General features: G+C 42.8%; 1 protein-coding gene across 3 annotated transcripts in view; it reads left to right on the forward strand.

Moving 5' to 3' along the window:
* Nucleotides 1-23,627, forward strand: part of PAMR1 (peptidase domain containing associated with muscle regeneration 1) — a 70,702-nt gene extending 47,075 nt beyond the window's left edge. For 2 of the 3 annotated variants that reach the window (XM_029061621.2, XM_029061624.2), the window contains exons 7-11: nt 15,164-15,376; nt 17,327-17,393; nt 20,441-20,673; nt 21,880-22,175; nt 23,069-23,627. In XM_029061621.2, coding sequence (XP_028917454.1) covers nt 15,164-15,376; nt 17,327-17,393; nt 20,441-20,673; nt 21,880-22,175; nt 23,069-23,605 — 1,346 coding nt within the window. In that variant the 3' untranslated portion in view covers nt 23,606-23,627. The remainder of the gene's footprint in view (nt 1-15,163; nt 15,377-17,326; nt 17,394-20,440; nt 20,674-21,879; nt 22,176-23,068) is intronic. The other variant, XM_029061623.2, reaches the window with a different exon arrangement.
* The last annotated feature ends 2,227 nt before the right edge of the window (nt 23,628-25,854 follow it).

Raw genomic sequence — 25,854 nt, forward strand, 5'->3', positions numbered from 1 at the left:
GCGGAGGGCAGCACTTCATTCCAGCAGAGTCATTGGCCTTATCAAGATATTAACACTAAAATTCAATGACAGCACCTCTGCTTTTCATTCAAGCCTTCACATGTTGTGGAAGGAGTCATGAGTTTCAGTGTGGAGTTGAACAGTTCATTTAATCAGTAAAGTCTGGCAATCTGGATAATTCAGGTCACGTTTCCCTGTTCCGTGCCACCCCTCTCCCCACCCCCACCCCCCCCAACTTTATTTCCCAATAGTGCTTTTTTGTAGGTTATTTTATCAGGGTGCTGTGGTATGATGTGTGGTGTTCCTGAGAATACCCACTCTGAAATTGTGTCCAGTTCTGCGCCAGGGGCTTCCAGAAAATACTCCCTAAGTTTGGACCTGTAATAGGTAACCACAGATGGCTGGTTGGAGAACCCAGGGAGGTGTTATCTGTGGCTATTCAGTGGGCCATATGATGAGATTGTTTTGGTATGGTAGGTATGTTATGTGGTCAGTGAAATGCCTCTTCAATTCACTTTGCTTTGCTTGGATAAAGAGCCTCCAGGGGCAGTGAGCTGGAAATTGAGAATCACCAAGAGAAATGACGACTGTTTTAATTGTCAAAGATGAATCTGCTTATGAGCAAAATACACAGTGCAAATGGAAACCTGGACATAACTTTTATTTGCAGAAACCTGCTCTAAGAGCACAGCACATCTTGCAAAGATTTCTTAATTACTTGTAAAATCAGCATTAGATGTCACCTCATACATATGTGCCTAGAATTTTTATGCTGGTTAAGTAGTAAAGCATGCCTTGTTTCATACATTTACCTAGCAGTGTGCCCCCTCGGGGGCAAGGAAGCTGGGAAAAGGGTACACTTATTTACAGAGCTGTTCTGAATAAGCTGGAAGCAGGGCCCAGCCATAAAAGGTATTTCCGAGCACAGCCATAAAGGCCCCTGACCTTGGGATTGGTCTCTCACACAGCTCCTTTACCCAGCGGGTACTGGGCTTACATGCAGGAACAGTGTCTCTTTATACAGCTTCTGCGTTGTGCCAGAGGATGTAAACAGACTTCTGATGTAATCTTTCACATCTATACCTCCTCTCTGTGGCAGGGGGCATTTAGATCTCCACTTCTTTAAACAAGGGAAAAAATATTCCCAGGGATGATCATTAATCCCACTGTGCTGAGGGAAAGAGGGGGGGTTACGCCCCCTGCCAGATGGTGGTTCATTCTGGTGTGCAGATGGTTTCTGCCCAGTTGCAGGAAGAGAAGAAACAATCTTATGAATTATTTGGCTTGGCCTTAGTTATCTCAAGTGACTTTTCCTAAGGCAAAATGGTGATTTTGGTCTGTCAACAATGACAAATTGTAGCTTTTCATTGGGATTCAGAGGTCTTAGACTTAACTTGGGCCTGTTTGGGCTTCAGTACACATCCTTTATTGCAGTTGAGGGTACCAAGCCAGTACTTACCAGCAAAGGACAGGTTGTTGGTTTGTTTGTTTTTTTGGGGGGGGTGGCCAGTGAATGCTGACAACCAACAGTACAGCAGATGAACACCTTCAAAGTTTCCTTGGACCCTCCTTTCTGTTACAAGAGTTATTTGAATGTGTTCATTAGATTACCCTAGCAGAAGAAATGATCCTTAAATCTTAAAGTGAATAGCTAAACACCAGGCAGACAAGCCAAGGACCATGTGACAAATCAGGTTCTGAGCCATGGCATGTTCAGAGCTGAAGAACTGATGGTGCTGAGCTTTAAGTGCCAAGGATTCTTACAGGAGTATTCTGTTTTAAAAGCTCTAGATCAGAGCAATTATTCTTTTTAAAATGGAATTTTAGTGCTTGCTATCTTCCAAGCACTGTTCTAAGTGGTGGTGTAGATACAAGGCAATTAGGTTGGACACAGTCCCTGTCCCACAAAGAGCTCGGAGTTTTAATCCCCATTTTACAAATGAGGTAACTGAGGCACAGAGAAGTTAAGTGACTTGCCCAAGGTCACACAGAAAAGTGGTAGAGCCAGAATTAGAATACAGTTTCTTCTGACTCCCAGGCCCATGCTCTAACTGCTAGGCACACTGGTTCTCATCAGTAAATCAATTGAGCACTTAATGGGTGCAGAGCACTGTACTAAATGCTTTTGACAGAACAATGCTATAGAGTTCATAGACGTGTTCCCTGACCACAAGGAGCCTACAGACCAGAGGAGTGATTTGAAAAGAGGATAAGAAAAAAGACCAGAAGCAGTGTGATCTAGTGGAAAGAGCACTGGCCTGGGAGTTAGAGGACCTGGATTCTAATCCCAGCTCTGCCACTTGCCTGCTGTGTGACCTTGGGCAAATCACTTAACTTTTCTGTGCTTCAGTTTCCACTTCTGTATGGTGAAGATTCAATCCCTGTTCTCTCCCCTACTAAAACTGTGAGCCCCGTGTGGGACAGGGATTGCATCCAACCTGATGAATTTGCATCAACCCCAGTACTTAGAACAGTGCTTAACACATAGTAAATGCTTAATAAATAACACAATTTTACTATATAATTATAGTACATGTAATATAGACAGGGACACATGGAGCTATTCAGACTGGGTTAGGGTCAGGGTTGAATTTAGCCTTTGCCCAAAGCCTTGCGGCTTTTCCCAACAACTTAAAAATGTCATTGTATTGCAAGGGCCTCCGGGGTCCAGCTGCTCTTGGAGTCTCACCCCTCAGGATTAGATGAAGACTTTCCAACTGGATCTTCGGCCTCTTTGTTCAGGCCATTTAACATTCTGTTTAACATTTCATCTCATTTCTTGCTAGCAGCCAGAATCATTTCTAGTTGCCACCACACAATTTCTGCAGATTTCACACCATGTAGTGGCAGGGCAACACTTCCCTCTCTTTGGGGGTCTGGGTAGTGGAGGGGTATCTACATGAACTAATCGAACTATATGTGGGAATAGAGGACCGTATTTCATCTCAGTGCTGCCTCCTCATTGCTGGCAGATTTACCCAGTTACCACTGGAAGCCATGGAGCTGATTTCAGCACTTTCCCTCCTGAACATTTTAATTGCGTTATTGAAACTGGGGTATAGACACAGCTTACAGATATTCTTCTCCTGCTCATTGTGTAGTGAGTCCCAGGGAAGACCTTCTGTTTAAATGGTTCATCCGTTTATTGGCAAGGGAACCATAGAGAGGAAGACCGAGGACATCCTTCTGATCTTCAGCCACCTGGAGATGAAGGGTAACTTGGGGATGTACTGGATTGATTTCAGACAGGAGGCAGAATGGCAATACTTTTTGGGGATTTAACTAAGATTCCCAGTATCCTGTGCACAAACAGCCCCAATTGTCCGATTAAATAGGCCATTCAAATCCCGGAAAAGTGGTATCCAAAAGACACAGTGTTCTAGGGGCCAAGGACAATACTGATTAAGATCAAGTAGCTAATTGTAAGCCACAGCCTCCAAATTGCCACCGGATGAATAAATAACAGTGTGTGTGACCCAAGCATAATTTCACAGAGATACTGTCTCATTCACAGAAGTAAAAGACTGGAAAACATCAGGGGGGTGAATTCCATTGGTTGGAAAGGAATGAAAAGATTTCAGTTTTCAGTGTGAATTACATCACTGGTTGGTCTCATTATCTTTGGTTGGTGAAGACCTTTGTGGGAAAAAGATATTTCATTTGTCCAGAGGCACTAAATGCAAATGCAAGCTGAACTAGGAAATCGTCGGAGAGGAGGGGACAGAGCCTAGTCACTGCCATTCTCTGTTGCTGAGGTGATTTTGGGTGATCGAGGCTAATAAAGCCAAAATAACAAGACTTCCATGCCAGGCATTCTAGCACCCTTGGGAATACAAGTGGAATACAGTTTTGTTTGTTTTGTTTTTATGATATTTAAGTGCTCACTATGTGCTAGAAACTGTACTAAGCACTGGGGGGAGATGCAAGCTAATCAGATTGGCCAAGATTCATGTCCTATGCGAGGCTCACAGTCTTGATCCCCATTTTACAGATGATGTAACTGAGGTACGAACAAGTTAAGCAACTTGCCCAAGGCACAGAAAGGACAAGTGGTGGAGTTGAAATTAGAACCCACATCCTTCTGACTCTCAGGCCTGTGCTTCATCCACTAGGTCGTGCTGCTCAGGGATCCAACTATTCTCATTGACTAGGGTAAGCGGTCCAAGGCAAACCTGTACTTTAAGATCTCAAAAAGAAGCATTCCCAGACAAGTAGGGAAAAAATTACATTTTATGGATCTGTGGTGCTTTTTCCTTTCCTGGGACAAGTAGGCAATCTACACTCAGTTCTGCAGAACATGTGTTTTCACTATGTGTTTTGAATAGAATGTGGTGGCAGGGTTACAGAACACTTTTCTGACAACAAGAGTCAGTCTGGGTACATTGTGATGTGGGTTGGAAGAAATGATTCTCAGTTTGCCCATATTATAGGACATATTAAGTGTTCTGTAATACAGGATTTAGGGACTTGGTGTCCTGGTGTTGTCTGCTGGGCAGAATCCAAGTCAAACTCTTGAGATGAAATGTTGCCTTTACCATGCCCCTTGTTTGAGTGAGTGTCTTGCAGTCTAACAAAATTTATCAAGAAATAACGATGGAATTATATATCAGGAGGAGTGTGAAAGGTCCTTAAGTCTAGCCCTGCCTCCAAGGAGGACTGCATTTAAACCACCTCAATGCACACGGTAAACTTTAGGATTTGAAACCCAACAAATCGCTCAAGCAGCATTTAGAATTAGAAACTGGTACCCTGACCCCTTCTCCTCACCTATCCATCATGCAAACCAGCACGCTTTGTAGAATCAATTCTACCTTGAAAGAGTTGATGAGATCTGGGTTGCAATCAATTACTTCCCTACATTCCTTATTTGTAATATAAGTCAGAATTAATTGGGGATGAAGCTTTGCCATGAGGAAACAGCATTTTCCCCAGTCAATCAAGCTAGCATGTAGGTATTTGGAACTTTAAGAAGGAATTCCCATGAGGCCTCAGTAGTCTTTGGAGAATTGTGCTTGATGAAAATGAGAGGACTTGGAGGCTTACTATTGATTTATGGAAAAAGAACAAATGATGAGGATAAATCTCCTGGGTGTGACTTTTTTTCTTTAACCCTCAAAGGCAGCAGACATACATGTTTTAGCAGAATTTCAGGCAATTGGACACTGGATCTTCTAGAACATATGGACTTAGGCATTTTTTTCTTTTCTTTTTTGGGGGGTATTTAAGTGCTTACTCTGTGCCAGGCACTTTACTAAGTGCTAAGGTAGGTATAATAATGTTGGTATTTGTTAAGCGCTTACTATGTGCTGTTCTAAGCGCTAGGGTAGATACAGGGTAATCAGGTTGTCCCATGTGAGGCTCACAGTTAATCCCCATTTTACAGATGAGGTAACTGAGGCACAGAGAAGTGAAGTGACTTGCCCACAGTCACACAGCTGACAAGTGGCAGATGCGGGATTTGAACCCATGACCTCTGACTTCCAAGCCTGGGCTCTTTCCACTGAGGTATAAGACAATCAGGTTGGAAAGAGTACACTTACAGATGAGGCAACTGAGGCCCAGTGAAGTTGTGGTTTGCCAAAGATCATGCAGCAGACAAGAGGCGGAACCAAGATTAGAACCCAAGCCCTCTGACTTCCAGGCCTATGCTTTTTTACGGTGTTTGTTAAGCACTTCCTATGTGCCGGGCACTGTACTAACCTCTGGAGAAGATATAAGTTAATTATATTGGTTACAGGTCCTGTCCCCCATAGGGCTCACAGTCTTTATCCCCATTTTACAGATGAGGGAGCTGAGGCACAGAGAAGTGATTTGCCCTAGGTCACACAGCAGAGAAGTGGCAGAGCCCAGGTTCTTCTGATTCCCAGGCCCATGCTCTATCCACTAGGTCACGCTGCTTCCCTAGTGCTCTTTCTACTAGGTCATGCTGCTGCTTCTTGAATTCAGCTTTCCCTTTCAGGGGGCCCTCATATTAACTTAGAATCCAGACATTTTTCCAATGAAGTCAATTCCCAATCATCCTTATTGGACGATTGTGTCCAGCTTTGGTCACCACAGTGTGAAAAGAACGTTGAAAATCTGGTAAGAGTCCAAGGGTTAGTGACCACAATAATTGGAGATGGAAAATAGCTCCTAAGAGAAAGATTAAGCCTATTGGGATTGTTTAACTTGGAGAAGAGATGACTTAATAGCAGATTTCAAGTGTAAGGAGGGACTTTATAGGAGGATGATGACAATTGTTCTCTATGTTCACAGAGGATTAAACAAGGGGAAATGGGTTTAAATTATAGCAGGGGTTGATTTGCCCATAAGGAAAAAATGTCTGGTCAGCCACTTAGCCTCCATGGGAGGTTATGGATTCCTCCATCCCTGGAGAGCTGTAAAATAGGAATGAACAACCTCCTGCCCGGAGAGATTTACTTATGCATCTGTCTGGAGGCCGAAGGTTCTGAGCGCTTACTGAGCGCTTACTGTGTGGGGAGAACTGTACTAGCCTTTGGAAAGTACAATAGTGTAGGTAGACATGATCTTGCCCTCTAGTGGAGGGTTCTGATATTGAAATAAATTACAGGATAAGCAACAAGAGTCTAAGATTATGTTCACAGTTGCTGTCGGGGTGGAGGTGGGCTGAGTACCAAAGGGTTTTGGGTCTATGGACTCAAGTGCATAGGTAACACAGCGAGAGAAAATAGGGCAGTGAGGTGAGAGATCAGTCAGGTAAGATCAGGTAGGATTTCCTGGAGGATATAGTCTATGCCAAGTTTAATAGGAAGCATGGAGAGCATGGATAATTGAAATATATGAATAATCCAATATGGACAATCATTTTAGCCTAAATCTCCAATCTTCTCTCTTACTAAACTACTGATTAGGACTTCTTACAAGAATTGAAATTCATCACCTTGAGGTTTGTTTTTTTTTATCGTATTTGTTAAGCAATTGCTATGTACCAAACACTGTACTGGGGCACATACAAGCTAATCAGATTGGACACAGTCTGTGTCCCACATGGGGGTAACAGTCTTAATCTCGATTTTACAGATGAAGTAATTGAGCACAGAGAAGGTAAGTGATGTGCCCAAGGATACACAGCAGACAAGTGGCAAAGCCAAAATTAAAACTCAGATCCTCTGACTCCCAGGCCTGTGTTCTTTCCACTAAACCACCCTGCTTTCCATACCTTTTCCCTACTCACCCTGAGGTAGAAGTGCCAGTGAACAGTGAAATGACCCCAAAGAGATACACAGATGGAAATGGAGTAGAAGCCAGAATTTGAATGACTTCCCCCACCACTGGATAACAGGTCCTGGAGTGGACACTAATCTAGTGTTAGAGACTAGTCTAAATAAATCAATATCTTGGTGGTATTTACTCATTTTCTATTCTCCATCTACACCTTCTCCTTTTTGAGAACTCATTAACTCTCATGGCTTTAACTACCATCCCTCTGTAGATGATTTCCAACTCTACATCTTCAGTCCTCACCTCTCTCCTTCTCTGCAGTCTCATATTTCTTCCTGCCTTTCAGGACATCTTTATTTGCACATTCCACTGACACCTCAAACTTATCATGCCCTAAACCGAACTCCTCTTCCCGCCCAAATCCTGCTCTCCCCCTTTCTTTCCTGTCACTTGTAGATAGCACCAACATTCTCCCTATCTCATAAACCCATAACCTTGGCATTATCCTCAACTCATCTTTCTCATCAACCCACACATTCAATCTGCCATGAAATCCTATCAATTCTATCTTTACAGTATCTCTAGAATCCAACCTTTTCTCTCCATCCAAACTGCTCTCATGCTGATCCAAGCACTCATTATTTCTCACTTTGAATACTGCATCTGTCCCTCGCTGTATCCTGTCTCTATCCTCTCCAGTCCATAGTTCTTTCTGATGTCCTGATCATTTTTCTGAAAAACCATCAGTCCTTATCTCCCCACTTTTCAGAAACCTCCAGTTGTTGCCCATCCACCTCTGCAGCAAATAGAAACTTCTTACTATTGGCTTTAAGACAATCAGTAGCTCTCTTCCTCCTACCTAATTTCATTAATTTTCTACTAAACCCAACCCTCCACTTTGTTCCTCTAACACCTACCTACTCTCTGTACCTCAATCTCATTTATCTCATCACTGACCCTTTGTACAGGTTCTCCCTTGGGCCTGGAACTCCCTCCTGCTTCATATCTGACAATGTATCTTCAAAACTCTCCTAAAATCCCATCTCCTTTAAGAGGCCTTCCCTGACTAAACCTTTTATCTCCCCTAGCTATCCTCCCCTCTGCATCAACTATGCCCTTAACCACTTTGATACTCACCCCAGCCCCACAGTTCTTACATAAATATGCTTCTATTGTTCTATTTTCCCTATCTCTAATCTACTTTAATGCCTGTCTCCAGTTGTAGATTCCAAATTCCTTGTGGACAGGTACTGTATCTACCAACCCTGAGGTACTGTACTTTCCCAAGTGCCTAGTACAGTACTCTGCACATAGTAAGTGCTCAAAAAATACCACTGATTGGTTGATTATTGGGGGCCTACTGGTTAAAGCACAGAACAAAGAATTTGGGAAAATACAGGAGGATCATGACACGTGTTCCCTATCCTCAATGAGCTCATATTCGTACGAGTGGGATGGAGGCTGACAGACAAACAATATTTGCAAATAGTGTGAGCAAGAGGAAAGAGCAAGGTTCTAATACAAAGTTGAACAAACGTTCCATGATACAACATTCTTTAACATGTTGCTGTTTCTCTTGACAGGTGTTGTAGTTATCATAATTCCAGAACTGAAAAGGCATATCTGTACTCACAGGAGTAGGGAGCCATTTCCTCTTGCCTTCCTTCTCTTCCCCTGCCTTTCTTTTATTATTATTAATACTAACAATAATGTTATTTGTTAAGTGCTTACTTGTACCAAGCATTGTACTAAGTTCTGGGATAGATATGATATAATGAGATTGGACATAGTCCCTGTTCCATATGGGGCTCATAGTCTGAGGGAAGAAGAACAGGTATTTAATCCCCATTTTACAGTTGAGGAAACAGATGCACAGAGAAGTCAAGTGAACTGCCCAAGGTAACACAGTAGGCAAGTGGCAGAGCTGGGATTAAGATTCAGATTCTGTGATTCCCAGGCCCATGCTCTTTCCACTAAGCATGCTGGTTCCTTTTTCCTCAGTCATACCCTTGATTGTGTCTGGAAGATCAGAATGAGTGCAGGAAGTAAATGGATGAGGGGCAGTGGCTGACCTTTCTACATTGGCATTACCTCTCATTGTAGAGTCATCACATTTTATCCATCGCCTTTTGTTTTGCACAGGAAGCTTGAGGTTCCACCAAGTTCCTGAGGATGAATGTTAGAATAGTCCCCAGAGTCATCCCATCCCCAACTCACAGGCCCTTTCAATTAAGATTTTAGGTTTCAGAGTGGAGAAACTTGAAACTTGTTTGAACCCCAGCCTTCTTTCTGGAATAAGCATCAACTGACATCTCTTGAATTTTCAGATTTAGCTAGAAAACAAACATGCTGAAGAAGAGACAGGAAACCCTCAATAATTCCCTATTTTACTCTTTTCCAACAAACCCTAATAAATTATCCCTGGGGGTATTAGCGTGGATGAAGAACTGAACAGTAAGCAATTGATTTAGATCCTTAAGATCAGGCAGATGTACTTTGGTCCAACAAAAATTTAGAAGAAAAAAAGGAATTAGTTTGGCCCATGATTTTTGAGGAGTCTTGTAAAAGGATCAAACAAGAAAACTAAGAATTATCCAATAGGCAATTTGGAGATATAATGCAGAAAAAAGATATATTATTTATATGCAGAGGAACATAATGGTGTTGAATTGACTATTGGATTGTGATGAGATAGTATGGTCTTATGGGAGTATATCCTTATACATCAGTAGAGGGAGTTTTGGAGTGCTGGAACAAAGTATGGTCACAGAACAGGGCCTTAGCCTTAATGCAGACTTTCTGCTGACTTCTCCTTTAGGGTAGTGGGATGAGGGCAGGGGACAATAGCAGCTCTTGACCACTAAAGTGGTCATCAAAGTGGTGCCCTCTGAGGGCACAAATTGCTGATAGCTCCTGGATGGGTTTTGTCCTTGTCCACCACCACAAATAGGTCCGCAAGCCCGGTTCATTCTTAACCACCACTTTAAAACCAGCTCTTGCCCCATTCACGATTTCAGAATTTACCAAGCAGAGGGCTAACATTCGGCACACTGATAGCTTAGAAGCTAAGAGGGAAAGGAGTTGGTAGCGATAGGATTTATGAGCACCCAGTACACACAATGCACTGTACTAGACAATCAAGTAACACACTACCTGCCCACATGAAGATCACACTTAAATTACACTTTTAGATTGTGAGCTCCTTTTCGATTGAGCCTCCTGAAGGCCAGAAACCTTGTCTAATTCCCACCTGTGTATTTTTCTCAGCCCTTAGTACAGTGTTCTGCACACAGTAAACAATAAATACTGTTTCTAGGACTGTTACTAATGGGAGAGACATATATAAAAATATTGCAAAGTAATCAAAATAAATAATTTATTAGTTGAATTAGCATATACATAAGTGCTGAAGAGGGATATAAATCAGAACATTAGTGCTAGAGATTACTAATGGGTTTATAAGACTCAGGATACTGGCAATTAATCATGAAAGGCTTATTAGAAGAGTTGGGATTTCAGATGATTTTTTTCAATGGGAAAGCTGTGGTATGTTGGGTTTGGGGAGGGAGGGAGTTCCAAGCTTGGGAAACAGTATGAGGGAGTGGACAGAAATAATAATAATAATAATGTTGGTATTTGTTAAGTGCTTACTATGTGCAGACCACTGTTCTAAAGTGAGGTATAGTTAGGAAATTAGCTGGGGAAGAACAAAGAGAATGAATTGAGGAATAGTGGGCCAAGAGAGAAGATATGTAAGATGGGATGAATTTTTGTAGAGCCTTGAAGCTGAATCTGAGTTTTGCTTGATGTGGAGGAACATGGGAAGCCAGTGGAAGGTTTTGAGGAGTAGAAAGATAAGTGCTGAACAAGCGCTGGTACAATGAGAGTGCATACCCCTTGACAAAACAAATTACTCTTCCTTGTAGTACTTCCCTTTCAAATTTATAAAAGTAGTCTTGTGTGGCTCCTCGAAGCAGTAGGTATGGCTACCCTTGGCCCTGTCTCAGAGGATTAAATCCCTCACCACTTGTTTTCTCCATTGGGAAAAATGAGTATCTTGAGAATTCATGAATAGATCAATCATTAAAACCTTGAATGCTACAAGTTTGATGTAAACGTGTGGTATATGACCCCAGAGTCAGCATTTTTGATCAATTAGCCTTTCTACATCCAATTGTGTGATATGAGCTCTTCCTCATGGAGTTACCTTGGGCAGTTTCAGAACCTCTCTGAGGTGCTTGATCACATGTGTTCTGATGGTAGGTCTGAATGATGGTGAAGGATTTTGCCAATATGAAATGATAGAAAAACATTTAATATTGATAAAAATCATAAAGTTACCCGAAAGTGTTGTTTCTCCCTAGATCCTGCTGAAGAAGAAATAGACCACAAAGTTGTTCTGATTATGGAGAATTTCTGTCAGACTACTTCCCAAAAGTAATAAGGAAACTGAAGAAAATGTGCTATTTATTTTTAATCATGGAAACATTTACTTAAAAATCCAAGAACTTGATGCTCATTTTGCCCAGAGATTCAGATTTCTAAATTCTAGTGTGCCTGTACATGAAATCATCCCACAGAGAACAGTTGAAATGGGAGCCCAAAGCTCTAGAAGAATCAGACATCCAGGGATTGTGGACATGCTTAACTCCAAAATGGAGAAAGTTTTACAAAGGAATTCAAAGGAAAAAATCTGCCCCAAAATCCATTTGCAGGAAGAAGCTGTGATGAGATTCAAGCAGGTTTACCAGATTTACAGACAGATATCCGAACAGAAAGATGAATGAATTGTTTGAGCTATTCAAATCCTTTTCAAAGTCGTTGCTAGAGACTGAATGTGACTGTCCCAGGTACATGAACTGATGAAAGGTAGAGAAAGAATAATGCCCCGTGGCCTTTTGAAATATGAACATTGACTAAAAGTCTTAACTAGAGAGAATCATGAAAGATGAATGTGCATAATCTGTGGCAAGTCTCCAAGAGGAATTGTTGGCAGTTGGACACACATACTCTGAAAGGACCCTTGGGTATGGAAACCATGACAAAGATGGCAATTACTCTGTAGCAAAGGGTTGAATTGGAATGTTATTTTAGACTTGAACCAATACAAGAAGGGCTCAGTTTGAGGCTCTTTGTTTCTTCAGCAATTATTAAAGTAGGTTTGGGGGGAGGATTTTTTTCCTATTTCTGAATGTCTTATAACTTTTAGAGGTAGTGCAGTCATTTAAATGTGAGGTTCAAAAGAGGTGGGCTAGTTGTTTATTACATGCTAGTCAAGAGAGGGAAGGGAACAAGATGGGAGGATTTGCATATAGATTGGAAGACCCAAGATTAAGGAAGTTACTTGTTCCTCAAATCAAATTTTCAGTGCATCCTGTAGGATGTGCCACGGTAAGAATGTCTTTGTCATTTATGGAGGTTGATCTAAGGTTGACACTAGCTGTGCCATAGAGTCACCTACAAGAAATATTTGGCCAAATTATCATTAGGTATTGATGGCTGTTTTATCTCTCCTTCTTGCAAAGAACTGGCCTAGTACAAAACATTGATCCAGATCCTCAAATGGTAAAAGTTTTGAGTGCATTTTCCAGCATACCTCTTGCTTAAGTGGTCTATCCAGCTTTCTGAGACTCCTTAAAGAGAACCAAGCATTTCACATGAAAATATGAGAAGTAGCATAGCTTAGTGAGTAGAACATAAGCCTGGGAATCAGAAGGACCTGGTTTCTAATATCAGCTTTGTCACTTGCCTGCTGTTTGACCTTGGTCAAGTCACTTTACTTCTCTGTGCCTCAGTTACCTCATGTGTGTTTGTACCTACCCCAGTGCTTAGTACAGTGTCTGACACATAGTAAGCACTTAACAAATATCATAAAAAATAAACAAAAATGTGCACACTTGGGTTCTCTTCAGATGTTGATGTAAATCTGTTGTTGCAGAGGATTCTTAAGAAGGAATCAAACATGTTAGAGCTGTTCGTACCCAAATTCACATCACCACTTGATTGGGTTTATGTTACCTAAACAGTGTTCACTGAAGAAATTATTTCATGAGGAATCTACCATCAATGATGCCATTTCACTCTCTGTCAATCAATCCATGGTATTTATTGAGAACTTACTAGATGGAGAGCACTGCACTAGTGCTTGGGAGAGTACTCTCTCTCTATATATATGTAAGAACTTGTAGGCACATTCCCTGTCCACAAGGAGTTTAGTTTAGAGGGGGGAGACAGACATTAAAATAAATGACTGACATGCATAAGTGCAGTAGAGTTGAGGATGAAGTTTAATTTTCAATAGTAATCAATATTGACAATGATTAAGCATTTACAGTGTGTGAAACAATGTACTAATTACTTGGAAGACTACCCAGATATTGATTCAGATATGGACCCTGGTCTGGTGGGTTGAGGTGTCAGGGTGATGCTCACAGTCCAATGGAGAGAAAACAGACACAAAAGAAAGTGAAAAGATTTCAAGAGAAAACCAGGTTAAAATCAAGAAACAGTAACAATAACAGTTGATTTCTGGTTGTGAGGTACGCTCCTTGCTGTCCTCAGAGCTTCCCTGCTGGAGTTCAGGATTTTCCCCATATTCTGAACATTGTGCAAGGTTTTCTTTCTGCCCTTTACTCCTGGGAAGATGAGGCTTCATTCCTGTGGAGGATGGGGGCTGTCCCCTTCCCACCACGGGGACCTGGAGACCCAGTAGCATGGGGCCTCTTGTCTGCCTGGATCCCAGCTTTGGGGGGTAAGAGAGTGATCTTCTTTTATTGTTTTGAAGATGGCATTTGGTTCCTCAGGTAGTGGTAGAAGGATTAATTAAATGAATTTCACTCAAACATTGAAATCTTGTATGTCTCTTAAAGGTTTGATTCCTCATATTTTTAATTGCCTTTTTAAAAAATGCTCCAAGTGGAATATTCTGGAATCTTTTGGAAGTCCTGTTACATAATCAAATGGACTTTTTCAAATATATGAACTGTCAGTGGTGATGAGGAGCACTAAAGGTACTCATGCCCATGGGCTGGTAAAGGGAAGTGGTCTTAGCTATGAGGCCCAGGTGTCCTTCAGGGGCCTCTCAGGGTACAGCTAAAAAGGCAGGCCTGCTGCCTAGAATCTACATCTTAGACAGAAAGACATAAATAACCAGTATTTAAACACTGATTGTGCTCTCTTACTTACTCTTCTTAGAAAACCCAAGTTTGAGTTAAACATTTCAGACCCAAAGGTGGGATTGCATTAAAAAAATGGAAGCAGAGGTTGAGGAATTCTAAGAGGAGTTAGGTTGAGACTGGGGTTTTCATTTCAGGGGTCACAGATGAGTTAAGACCAGAAGTGACTATTAAACTATCCCATGGTAGTGGTGGAAAATAATAATAATAATACTAATGTTGGTATTTGTTTAGTGCTTACTATTTGCCAAGCACTGTTCTAAGCCCTGGGGTAGGTACTGGGTAATCAGGTTGTCCCATGTGGGGTTCACAGTTTTCACCCCCACTTTACAGATGAGGAAACTGAGACACAAAGAAGTAAAGTGATTTGCTCAAGGTCACACAACTGATAAGGAGCAAGTGTGAAATTGAACTTTAATTGTCCAATGTTGATAAACTGTAAAAAAAATACCAAAAATCATTGTAAAAGTTCTCTAAGAGTGGAGGGTAAAATTTGAGCCTCTGATTTAAGTCAAAAATGTCCAGCTACCACTGTCAGCAAGAGAAATCAATAGGCACATTTATCTGAGGGTAAGGCTAAAAAAAAAATCCCCTTGGTTTAAGAAGGCATCATTAAAGAAGGAAAAAAAATATTTAAAGGTATGAAATTTCTATTTGAAATTTTCCACTGAGAAAGGCCCAACTCACCACTATTGGTTAATTCTGAATCAAAATGTTTTTTAACTCAGTGTAAGCATCAAATGTCTTGACCCTTAGAATGACTCTTCCAACATTTTAATAACTATGTCTCTTTCCTCACCACTTAGTGCTGGAAGAAAAAAACTGCTCAGACCCAGGGGTCCCAGTGAACGGATACAGGAAAACAGTGCAAGGTGGTGGACTTGTGAATGGGCGCTATGCAAAACTTGGCACCATCATGTCCTTCTTCTGTAACAACTCATATATTCTTAGTGGTAATGAACAAAGAACCTGCCAACTAGATGGAGAGTGGTCAGGGAAACAACCAATCTGCATTAAAGGTAGTACATGTACTTTTCTAAAACTTGTATAAATGAATGTGAGGTTGCTGGAGTGGAGTTACTGCTGTATACGGTGTATACTTCAACATGATTTTGTTCCTCCAAGGCAATACAGCTCTTTCCCACAAAGATTTTATGGGAACTTTCTGCCAGAAATCTGTTTTCCAATCTCAGCCGCCAGTAGCTAGTCGTTCATGGAGATGTTCCCCCTCCTTTGTCAGACCAGAAAAGCCCTTTTTTGTCCTATTTTTTTCCTCTCTCCTCACTCCCCCACTGCTATTTTTCTGTGGAGCTCAGGAAGTATTGAACACAGGCAAACAATAAAAGGAGGGTGTGTGGTAAAAGTATCACAACTAGATTTAAGACCCCCAAAAAGCACCAATGCCAATAATCAGTCAGTCAAGAAAATCAGACATGAAACCAGCATTGTTTCTAGATTTCTCATGCTGGAAGACAAAGAGACAAAGCACTTGTCTGCTTAGGACAAACCTAATGCTGGTAAATGGAAAGAGACTGTATCTTAATTATAATAATATTAATGATAATGATTGTGGTATTTATTAAGAGCTTATTATGTGCCAAGAACTGTACTAAGTGCCCGAGTGGATACAAGCAAATCGGGTTGGACACAATTCTCTGTTCCACATGGGGCTCACAGTCTTAATGCCCATTTTATAGATGAAGTACAGAGAAGTTAAGTGACTTGCCCAAGGTCAGAAAGCAGGCAAGTGGCAAAACTGGGATTAGAACCAAGGTCATTCTGACTCCCAGTCCCATGCTCTAGTCGCTATGCCATGGTGCTATTGGTTGGTATCTGACTGGTGTCCAGCTAATAGCCCAGCCGGAGATTTGCTTCAAGTCCTTTTTGTCACAATTAAGCATAGTAGCACTGAAGATGTTGGATTGGGGTGGGGCAGGCAGCATAGTTTGAGCATTGGGTGGGCCCCTCATGTGTGCCTTCTGACTGGCACAGAGTCCACCCCAATTGATAGATGCTGCTCTGGAGGTGATAGATGATCTAGGCTCACCCCTACTCCAATGTGTCTGGATTCTGGGAACTGTTTGGGGCCTCTGAGGGCCTAGCACCGGAACAGGGGATGGATCTAGACTGGATGGAAAGGGAAAAGCTGAGATGTTTCCTTGTCAATCAGGCAGATGTGCTGACAACAGGGTTCCTTGGGCAGCAGACTCAACAATGACTCCAAAACATTGGTCTTGTTAGCACAAAGCCATCCTGGTATTGTAAGGAACCCCCCACCCTGTGGGCCCAATATGGATTTTTCTACTGAAAAATTCCTTTCAGAAATCATACTTGCCCCATGCTGACACATGCAAAGTGTTAGATTTGCCTGCTACCCACAAATAACATTGCTTATCAGGACAGTTTGGGTAACTTGAAGAGGGAACTGAAATATGTCAAGACCCTTCCCTTGAATGGATTTTGATCAAATTTGAGTATCAGAAATCTTCTTAGTGAAGCCCATACAAGTCTCACAAAACCCAGTGTATAAGGTGGTCAACTGCTTGAGGCTACCTTTTTGGCTTGTCCTTCAGTGGACATGCTCCCCAACTAAAGACTGAGGAGTTTAGAAATAATTTCATTTGTACTATGATGCTTTTTTGACCCAGTTTACTGGCATCTCAAGTTTTGAATGATCCCAGTCTGTTAGCTTTTGTTCTCCAAAATCCCAGAGGTGGTATACCTGGCCAAGAAACTATCCTTTCAGGGAGAAGGAGTTCCTGGTTCTTTTGTGTGGCTGGCTTGAGATGTCCTCTGAAACTTGAGTTGCCAGTTGCAATTGCATGCAAATAGGGGCACCTGCAAACATGAGTTCATATCCTAAACTGGTCTTGTCATCAGTAGCATGAATGGTTGGCAGCTGTATCTGATATGGTAAAATGTAAGCTGTGAACATGGAGAAGGATTGTGCAACATTGTATTTTTTCCAGCCTGCCGAGAACCAAAGATCTCTGACCTGGTGAGACAGAGAGTACTCCCAATGCAGGTTCAATCAAGGTGAGATTGAAATGCTGGAATTTTATTTATAAAAAATGTGTTCACATCTCTTCTGCTTCCCAATCCCTTGTATGCTTCAACCCAGTTGAAGTCGGCACAATTTTCTTAACACCGCAAAGTAGGATAAGGGTAAGTCCCATTCTACCTCGGGGAATTGGGGGAAGGGTTCAGCTAGGTGAAAACATTGGGGGAGGGGTGTCTAAATGATATTATTCCTTGGATAGGTGGGTGGTGATTCATAAGAGACAAGGGCACCCTTGTGATCCAGGGGGACGGGACTCATTTAACTACCTGGGGCTGCCTGAGTTTACTATAATGTGTTTGGAATGGCCCAGGCCTGTGGGAACAGACAATTATGGTTGGACCCAGAGGCAACAAAGATGAGACTGACACAAAGAACCCATGGGGGGAATAGCCAAAGCAAACCAGGACTCTGAGTCCTTTGGGGCTTGGCGTTCTTTTTCCAGCCATTCCAGACTGGGAAGAGAACAGACTTTTTCTCCAATGGAATAATAATAATAATAATGATAATTGTGGTATTTAAGTGCTTACTATGTGCCAAGCACTGTACTAAGTGCTGGAGTGGATATGAGATGATCAGGTGGGACTAGTCCCTGTTCCGCACTAGGCTTACCCTCTTTGCTCCTGAGGATGCTGCTCTTGAGACATCCTCCCCATATTTGTGGTGCTTAGATTCCCGTATTTGTGGTACCTAAGTGTTGGAGCCTTAATTCAGGGAAGTCTTTTTCACCCTCTCCCTCTCTGCTGTGTTTTTTCTTTTCCTTCCCACCTAGACTTGTGTCTTAACTGAAACTTTTTTTGAAATGGGTCACTTGGTGTGGCCTCAATCACTGGAAATGCTCAAGGAGAAAAATCTTCCTTCCAGCAGGGAGGGTCTGCAGCTTCCAAGAAGCATTGTGATTTGGTCTGGTGTGCTTCTTAGCCTGAGCTCCTGATCTGGCTGAACCAATAAATATTCTGGTGGGTCTGAGCAAGCCTCAGACTCTCATCCTAACCTCATCCTCCCTCCCATTTCCCACTTAGAGCTAGGGGACCTTGGGTATAGAGTCTGGATGTATAGTATATTGATGATTCATTCATTCATTCATTCAATAGTATTTATTGAGCGCTTATTATGTGCAGAGCACTGTACTAAGCTCTTGGAATGAACAAGTCGGCAACAGATAGAGACAGTCCCTGCCATTTGACAGGCTTACAGTCTAATCGGGGGAGACAGACAGACAAGAACAATGGCAATAAATAGAGTCAAGGGGAAGAACATCTCATAATGCCAGTTGTCCCATGAACTGTGGGTATTCCAAGTCCCAGAAACTAGAAACCTAGACTGTGAGTTCCAGCTTCCCACAGGGGCAATTACGTGTATACTTGCAAAGCAGTTCCTTACTCTGAAGTAAGACATGGCCCCCTTCAAGTCTTGACTGAACCTGATCTGGACTCTGTCCCTGCAGGCCCAGGGCTCTGCTTAGACCAGAACCAGAACTAGTATGGGCTACACATACTTATGCTTGTTTGCAGACTCTATTTCAGCATGTTTCTAGCACTGGAAATAAATAGGTGCTGGGAGCATCAGTCTTTTTTAAAACCAGAGGTTAGGAGACAGGGACTAGATGTTCAAGGTGCTCAAGGCCCTAGAATCTAGGCTGAAATATTGGATGGGAAGATTTTTCTTTACAGAAAAAATATGGTGGGAAAAGGCTTCATTACTCTTCTTGCTTATTAAGGTTCATTCAAGCTCCCAGGGAAGAGAAAGAAACTGGGATTTATTAGCTCTTTGTGATCCAAAGTCCTTTTGTTTTTTCTTTGATTGCTTTGCCCGCAGCACTGAGTGATGCTGGCTTTCTAAACAGTTGACCTGGGTCATGCCACATATAGAGCATGTGAAGGCAAGTTTTTAAGGCTGTCAGATGTGGGTGTACATAGATCCAGCATGATTTAATGGTTGGCCTGGGTGTCAGAAATGCCTTGGGCAGTATCTCTGCCTTGCTGTATGCTACTGAGCAAATCGCTTAAGCTCCCTGAGGTTTCATCTTTCCATCTCAGTCATTCAATCAGTGGTATTTATTGAGCACCTATTGCGTGCAGAACACTGTAAAAACAATAGAGTTGTTAGGCCTGAACTGTAAAATGGAGGTGAAAGTCCTGTTTTCTAACAGAAGTATAAAAATAGATGCCAAGAAAGCATTTTGTGTAAAATGAATCTATTCCTTTAAAATGCGTGTAGAATTCCTTAGTGATCTGTAGAAGTATACTAATCAAGAGCCCTTTTCAAAAGACAAGGGTGGCAGCAATGAGGAACAGTGGTGGAAAGCCACCATGAAGGGACTTGGGGGAGGATGGTCCACCTCCCTACATCTAGGCCTTTCCCCAACATCCCTTCCTTGTCTCCCATTAGCTCCCCTTGACTAGCTGTCTACCAGGGCCATCTCATTGGATATGGATTGACCCTAAACTCCCGACACATGGGCAGGAGCTACTAATATCCAACTGACACTCTTGCTTCATCAAGTCTGATGCTTCAAAAATCTTGTAATTTAATGTTTTTAAAATGATATACACCAGTGCAGATTTTACCCATCTATTTATCTCAGTGATCTCTGTTCATCATTAAATTAAGTTATCAGGACAGTTTAGACTGAGTCAATTCCTAATTGCTTCACATTTAGAGAAAAGTGTTTGAGTTTATCCCTGGTGAGAACGAATTACACTGACGCTGCTTTCATTTTTTTTTTTAATATATCATACCTTCTGTTGGAGATAATACCAATTATTATCCCATGTGAGGATAATCCTAGGGAACTGTTGGCATTCCCCAAAGGGCAAGAAAACAAGGAATGAGAACAAGCTGCTAAATGATTCAGGGAAGGAAGGGTGGAGGGGGTTGGGAAAATGTCCTTTCTCTCTCTGCCAACCAAGGCACTATTCCCTCACGTGTGCGAATAGTTTTGCTTCTCCTGCCGGCACTGAAGTTCCTGAGAAGACTGTTTCTGGTCATGTTATTTCCTTGGATCTTTTCTGTCATGACCCAGGCAAACACCCCTACATCAGCTCTACTCCTCAGCATTCAGCAAACAGAAGCTGGAGAGCTACCCTACCAAGAAACCAGCCCTGCCCTTTGGGGACCTACCTCCTGGCTACCAACACCTGCACACCCAGCTCCAGTATGAGTGCATTTCACCATTCTACCGCCGCCTGGGGAGCAGCAGGAGAACGTGTCTAAAGACGGGGAAATGGAGTGGGCGGGCCCCTTCCTGTATTCCAAGTAAGTAGCTGAGGAGGAGTGTGGGTGTAGTGGGATCCTCACTTCCTGGGGGAGGATGTTTCCATTTTAGGGAATTGGCTTACTCCTAACTCTGTTGGTTGCCAGCTCTATAAGATTTAGAAGGCCACAGTGGAAATGCAAAGATGAAGGAATCCTGTATCTCAGTCCAAGTGGACTTCTCTCTGCATATGCAAGTGAACAGCAACCTTTCCTTTTGGTTGTTTGTTAGCTGAGCCCTTCATCTTCCACCTGGTCCAGTTTTCTTGCAGGTTTTTTTTTTTACTTTAGAGCAGCAGGGTGGTCTAGTGGATAGAGCATGGGCCTGGTAGTCAGAAACACCTGAGTTCTAATCCCAGCTCTGCCACTTGTCTGATGTGTGACCAGAGGCAAGTCACTTTACTTCTCTGAGCCTCAGTTATCTCATCTGTAAAATGGGGATTAAGTCTGTGAACTCCATGTGGGGCATGGACTGTGTCCAGCCTGATTAGCTTTTATCTACCCCCAAACTTAGTACAGTGCCTGGAACATAGTAAAAACTTAACAAATACCATAAAAAAAACCAAACAACAAAACCTTTTTCCATTACTCCATCTCTTTTAACGAAAGGAATAGGAGGTTTCAAAGAGCTCATCCAGCTAATGCAGTAGGTTGCCCCTTTAAAGATCTCAGATGATTTTGTAAGTAGTAAAGTGTTAAACAGTCCAGTGTCCTGCTACCCAGGCAATAGCTTATCCATTTGGTGGCTGAGAAAGTAGAGGCCTCTAGAGGCCTAGAGTCTTGGTAGACAATCATTGTCAGGTTCTGGAATTAATAGCAAGGCAGTGTGACTAAATGCACGTGTCAGTGAGGCCTAGTAGAATGAGCATGGGTCTGGAAGTCAGAGGAACTGGATTCTAATTTTGACTCTGTCACTTATTGGCTGTGTGACCTTGGATAAGTCACTTAACATCTCTGTGCCTCAGTTCCCTCATCTGTAAAATGGGGATTTTCCCTCCTACTTAGGTTGTGAGCTCCATGTAGAAGCCGATTATCTTGTATCTCCCCCAGTGCTTAGTACAATGCTTGGTACATAGTAAGTACTTAACAAATACCACAGTTTTGATTATTAACCCCAGAGTAGTGGAGTTCCTTTCACAGCTTGATAACCCACCCACTCTGATGGATGAGAATAGTTCAACCCAGGACTCAGGGGTTCTCTCTCCTCAGTTTGTGGAAAAACCGAGAACATCACAGAGCCAAAGGCACCAGGGATACGATGGCCCTGGCAGGCGGCCATCTACAGACGGACCAGTGGACTCCAGGGTGGTGGCAGCCTCCACAAGGGAATGTGGATCCTGATCTGCAGTGGTGCCCTGGTGAATGAGCGCACAGTGGTGGTGGCGGCTCACTGCGTCACCGACCTGGGGAAGGTCACTGTGATTAAAACAGCTGAACTCAAAGTGGTCCTGGGGAAATTCTACCGTGATGAAGACCGGGATGAGAAGACCATCCAGAACTTACGGGTGAGGGATGAGTGGGGCCTCGCGTTTGGGTGTGGTCAGGCAGGATAAGAAGGCAGGGAGACACTAGAACAGGGCCCCGGAAGAGGCCATGGATGTCCTTTCCTGAGATCTCTAATAATGAGCTTAGTTTGCCTCATCCCTCCCTTCCTTTTTAAAGTCCTACTGAACTCAGCCCTGCATGAAGCCTTTCTAGAATAACCCCTCCCCTACCTGAATGTGCCATCCACTGGAGTTATCCTCTAGGCTGTAAGCTAGTTGTGGGCAAGGATTGTGTCTGTTTAATAATAAATAATAAACTCTTAGTACAGTGCCGTCACACAATAAGCATTCAATAAATATGAGTGAATGAATCCGAGCGGCAGTGAATCTTACATATATCTTCATTATTTTTACTGTCACATCTCATGCCCCAGAGTTTTGTGAATTTATCATTGCCCTGCCCTCTCCTTTGAACTATAAGCCCCCGTTATTCGGGATGGTACGCCACCCAAAGTAGGTGCCCCCAAAATACTCTTGATAAATGATCTTTTGAAGCGGGTGTGTGCGTTCAGGTCCATGGAGTGTGGGGGTATATCATAGGTGTCATTTGACCACTCCTACCAAGTTAATCTTACTTAAATTCAATACAGAGAGATTGGAATTCCGTAAAGTAGAAGCCCATCCATTTGGATGGTTTCAGGCCAGTCTTCTACCTTAGACCCAGGGGGTGATGGTGAAATCCCATCCAATCCTAGTTTTCCAGGAGTCAGAGCAGAACGAAAAAAATCCAAGAGGAACCTCTGCTCTTTTTTCCATATGTAAAAGTTGTTCAGGTTTCTCAAACACTTCAGGATCCGCTAACACAGTTCCCCCATGAATGAAGCTTTTTCTCTTCTTGTTTGATTCTGCTCTAGATTTCTGCCATCATAGTGCATTCCAACTATGACCCCATCTTGCTTGATTCTGACATAGCCGTGGTGAAACTCCTGGACAAAGCCAGGATCAGCAACCGGGTTCAGCCCATCTGTCTGGTAGCTCCCCGAGATCTGAGCCCTTCGGCAGAGGAGTCCCAAATAGCCATCACTGGCTGGAAAATCATCACTGACGTCAAGGACCCAGGCCTCAAAAACGATACCCTGCGATCAGGGGTGGTGAGGATCGTCGACTCCCTGCGCTGTGAGCAACAGTATGAGGACAATGGGATCCAGGTCAGCATCACCGATAATATGTTCTGTGCCAGGCAGGACACCACCTTTCCATCAAACATCTGTCCGGCAGAGACGGGTGGCATTGCAGCCGTGTCTCTGCCGGGAAAAGTCTCTCCTGAGCTGCGGTGGCATCTGATGGGGCTGGTGAGCTGGGGTTATGACAAGACCTGCAACCTGGATCTCTTCACTGCCTTCACCAAAGTGGTGCCTTTCAAAGACTGGATTGAGAAGAACATGAAGTAAAATTTATGCCTGTAAAATAGTATATAAAAGTGTGTGTGAGTGTGTGTGTGCATGTGTGCAAATGTATTGGGGGATTTTGCTCCTCAAAGAATTGTTTCTTTCTTAATCTCATAATTCGGTTGCTCCAGCCTCCTGGTTCCATTGACAGATGCAGAAGGGCAGCTGGAAGACACCTCCTTTGCTCACCAGGCCACGTGGGGAAAGATGATTTGGGTTTATTAAAAGAAAGAAAGGTAACAGCAAAAAAAAAATAAATCCCAAGCCATCAACCTTCTCTACTGTGGTGGAAAGCTGGGTTTTGACCCAACGCCCACAGGTGGCAAAACTAGGATGGGCTGCCCTGATTTTAGGAAGCACTTAGCAAGGAGATACATGGAGACTTCCACAGGGATCAGGATGTCAGCAAAATCAACACATGCCAAAGAGTGTTATTATCAGCTGTATGACTGTGGGCAAGTCACTTAACTTCTCTGTGCCTCAGTTACCTCATCTGTAAAATGGGGATTAAGACTGTGAACCCCATGTGGGACAAACTGGTTACCCTGTATCTACCCCAGCACTTAGAACAGTGCTCTGCACATAGTGAGCGCTTAACAAATACCAACACTATTATTATTATTAAGAAAATCTCTTAGCAGATGTTTTGGTGGTAGTATGCACTATTTGTGAATTTCCTCAGTATGATTTATTCTTCTCTCTTGAGCATACTGCATGATTTTGTAAAATAAGGGTTGACTTTCAAGCCTCTGAAACCACATAATAGTAACCACCATCATCATAACTGTGGTATTTGTTAAGCACTTACTATGTGCCAGGAACTGTACTAAGTGCTGGACACAGTCCCTGACCCGAAGGGGGCTCATAGTCTCAATCCCCATTTTACAGATGAGGTAACTGAGGCATAGAGAAGTGAAGTGACTTGCCCAAGGTCACACAGCAGTCATAGGCCATGTTGCTTTTCTGTCTGTCATAACTTTTACTCATTCTTCAAACTAATTCTGTTTAGGGAAATGTATATATTGCTGAATCCTCTTTTACTACTGGCCTTTCAATGGGGGTGAAAACTATACTGGAGAAGCTACCTAGTACAACTTCCACCTCCAGCCCTCTGCCCAGACTGGGGTTCTTCATTTTGGAGTTCCTGGCTCTGTGGCCCTGGGTATGTGATCAGGCCTCAGAGTGTGAACATTGGTGCCTATAGAGCCCAGTGCTTGTGCTCTTCTAAGTCCAGTATAGAAATGTATTTCCCTGAGAGTCTTCAAACTCTGCCCCCCCAGTCACTCTTGGGTTTCTCAGTGTGATGTGGAGAGGGAGGGTGGTCCCTCACTTGGAAGCCTGGCCCAGGATGCCCAGCAGATTTGTTCCCCATTTTCCTTCATCTTAACCCCCTGGAATGGTGTTTGGGTGAAACATCAGTGGGATGAATAAGTCTGCTGGCCCAATGGTCCAATGTGGGGATTTCTTAATCTGGCTGCCATGAGAAATATTTTCTTGCTATGGTGCTACCTCTCCTGCCTTCTTGCATTGACAGGGGGAAGGCTGAAATCATGCTCATTTTTTCACTTTCACTGTCTCCTCTCTTTTTACATTTTCTTTCCTGTGAGGGGCTTGAGTGACATAGGAGCCCCAGGGATTGCAGAAGTTTATCTCTGCATGGCTGTTAGTAAGATGGACGATATTTCAGAATGTTTGGTAGCAATTTTGTGGTTTCTTTTGCTTTTTCTGGCAACGAGACTTGCTTTTTTTGGCTGTTTAGCTAGATAGATACCCCGACCAGACATCCAACATTTAAGCGGAAGATGGTCTCATAGCCACCCCCACTCTTCCCTAGCCCACTTGCATTGAAGTCCAATTCACCAAATGTTCATCCCCAGTGTTTTGGAAAGGCATTTGGGGATATAATTTGGGCAAATCAAAGTTCAACAAGAGAAGGAATAGAAGAACTGGGCATTACTTTCTCAGATGGACAATATAAAGAAATAGAGTTATGATTCAATTCCAGGGAAATTCAGTGTTCTGTTCCTGGACGCAGCTAATGATTTCCAGGAAAAAGCAATGAAAAAAATAACACACACACAAAAGTTTTTTTTACTGACCAGAAAATATGACTGACTCAGGGAAGATTGTGCACATTTGACTGAATGGGACAGAATGAAGTCAGTGACTAATTGGGCCTAACATGGTCGAATATCCCCTTTTAGTTTATTCCAGTTCTTGACAGCTACAAACCAGGACACAACAATTCTCTG

The sequence above is a fragment of the Ornithorhynchus anatinus genome, chromosome 3, assembly GCF_004115215.2.
Source record: "Ornithorhynchus anatinus isolate Pmale09 chromosome 3, mOrnAna1.pri.v4, whole genome shotgun sequence".
NCBI classification, from domain to species: Eukaryota; Metazoa; Chordata; class Mammalia; order Monotremata; family Ornithorhynchidae; genus Ornithorhynchus; species Ornithorhynchus anatinus.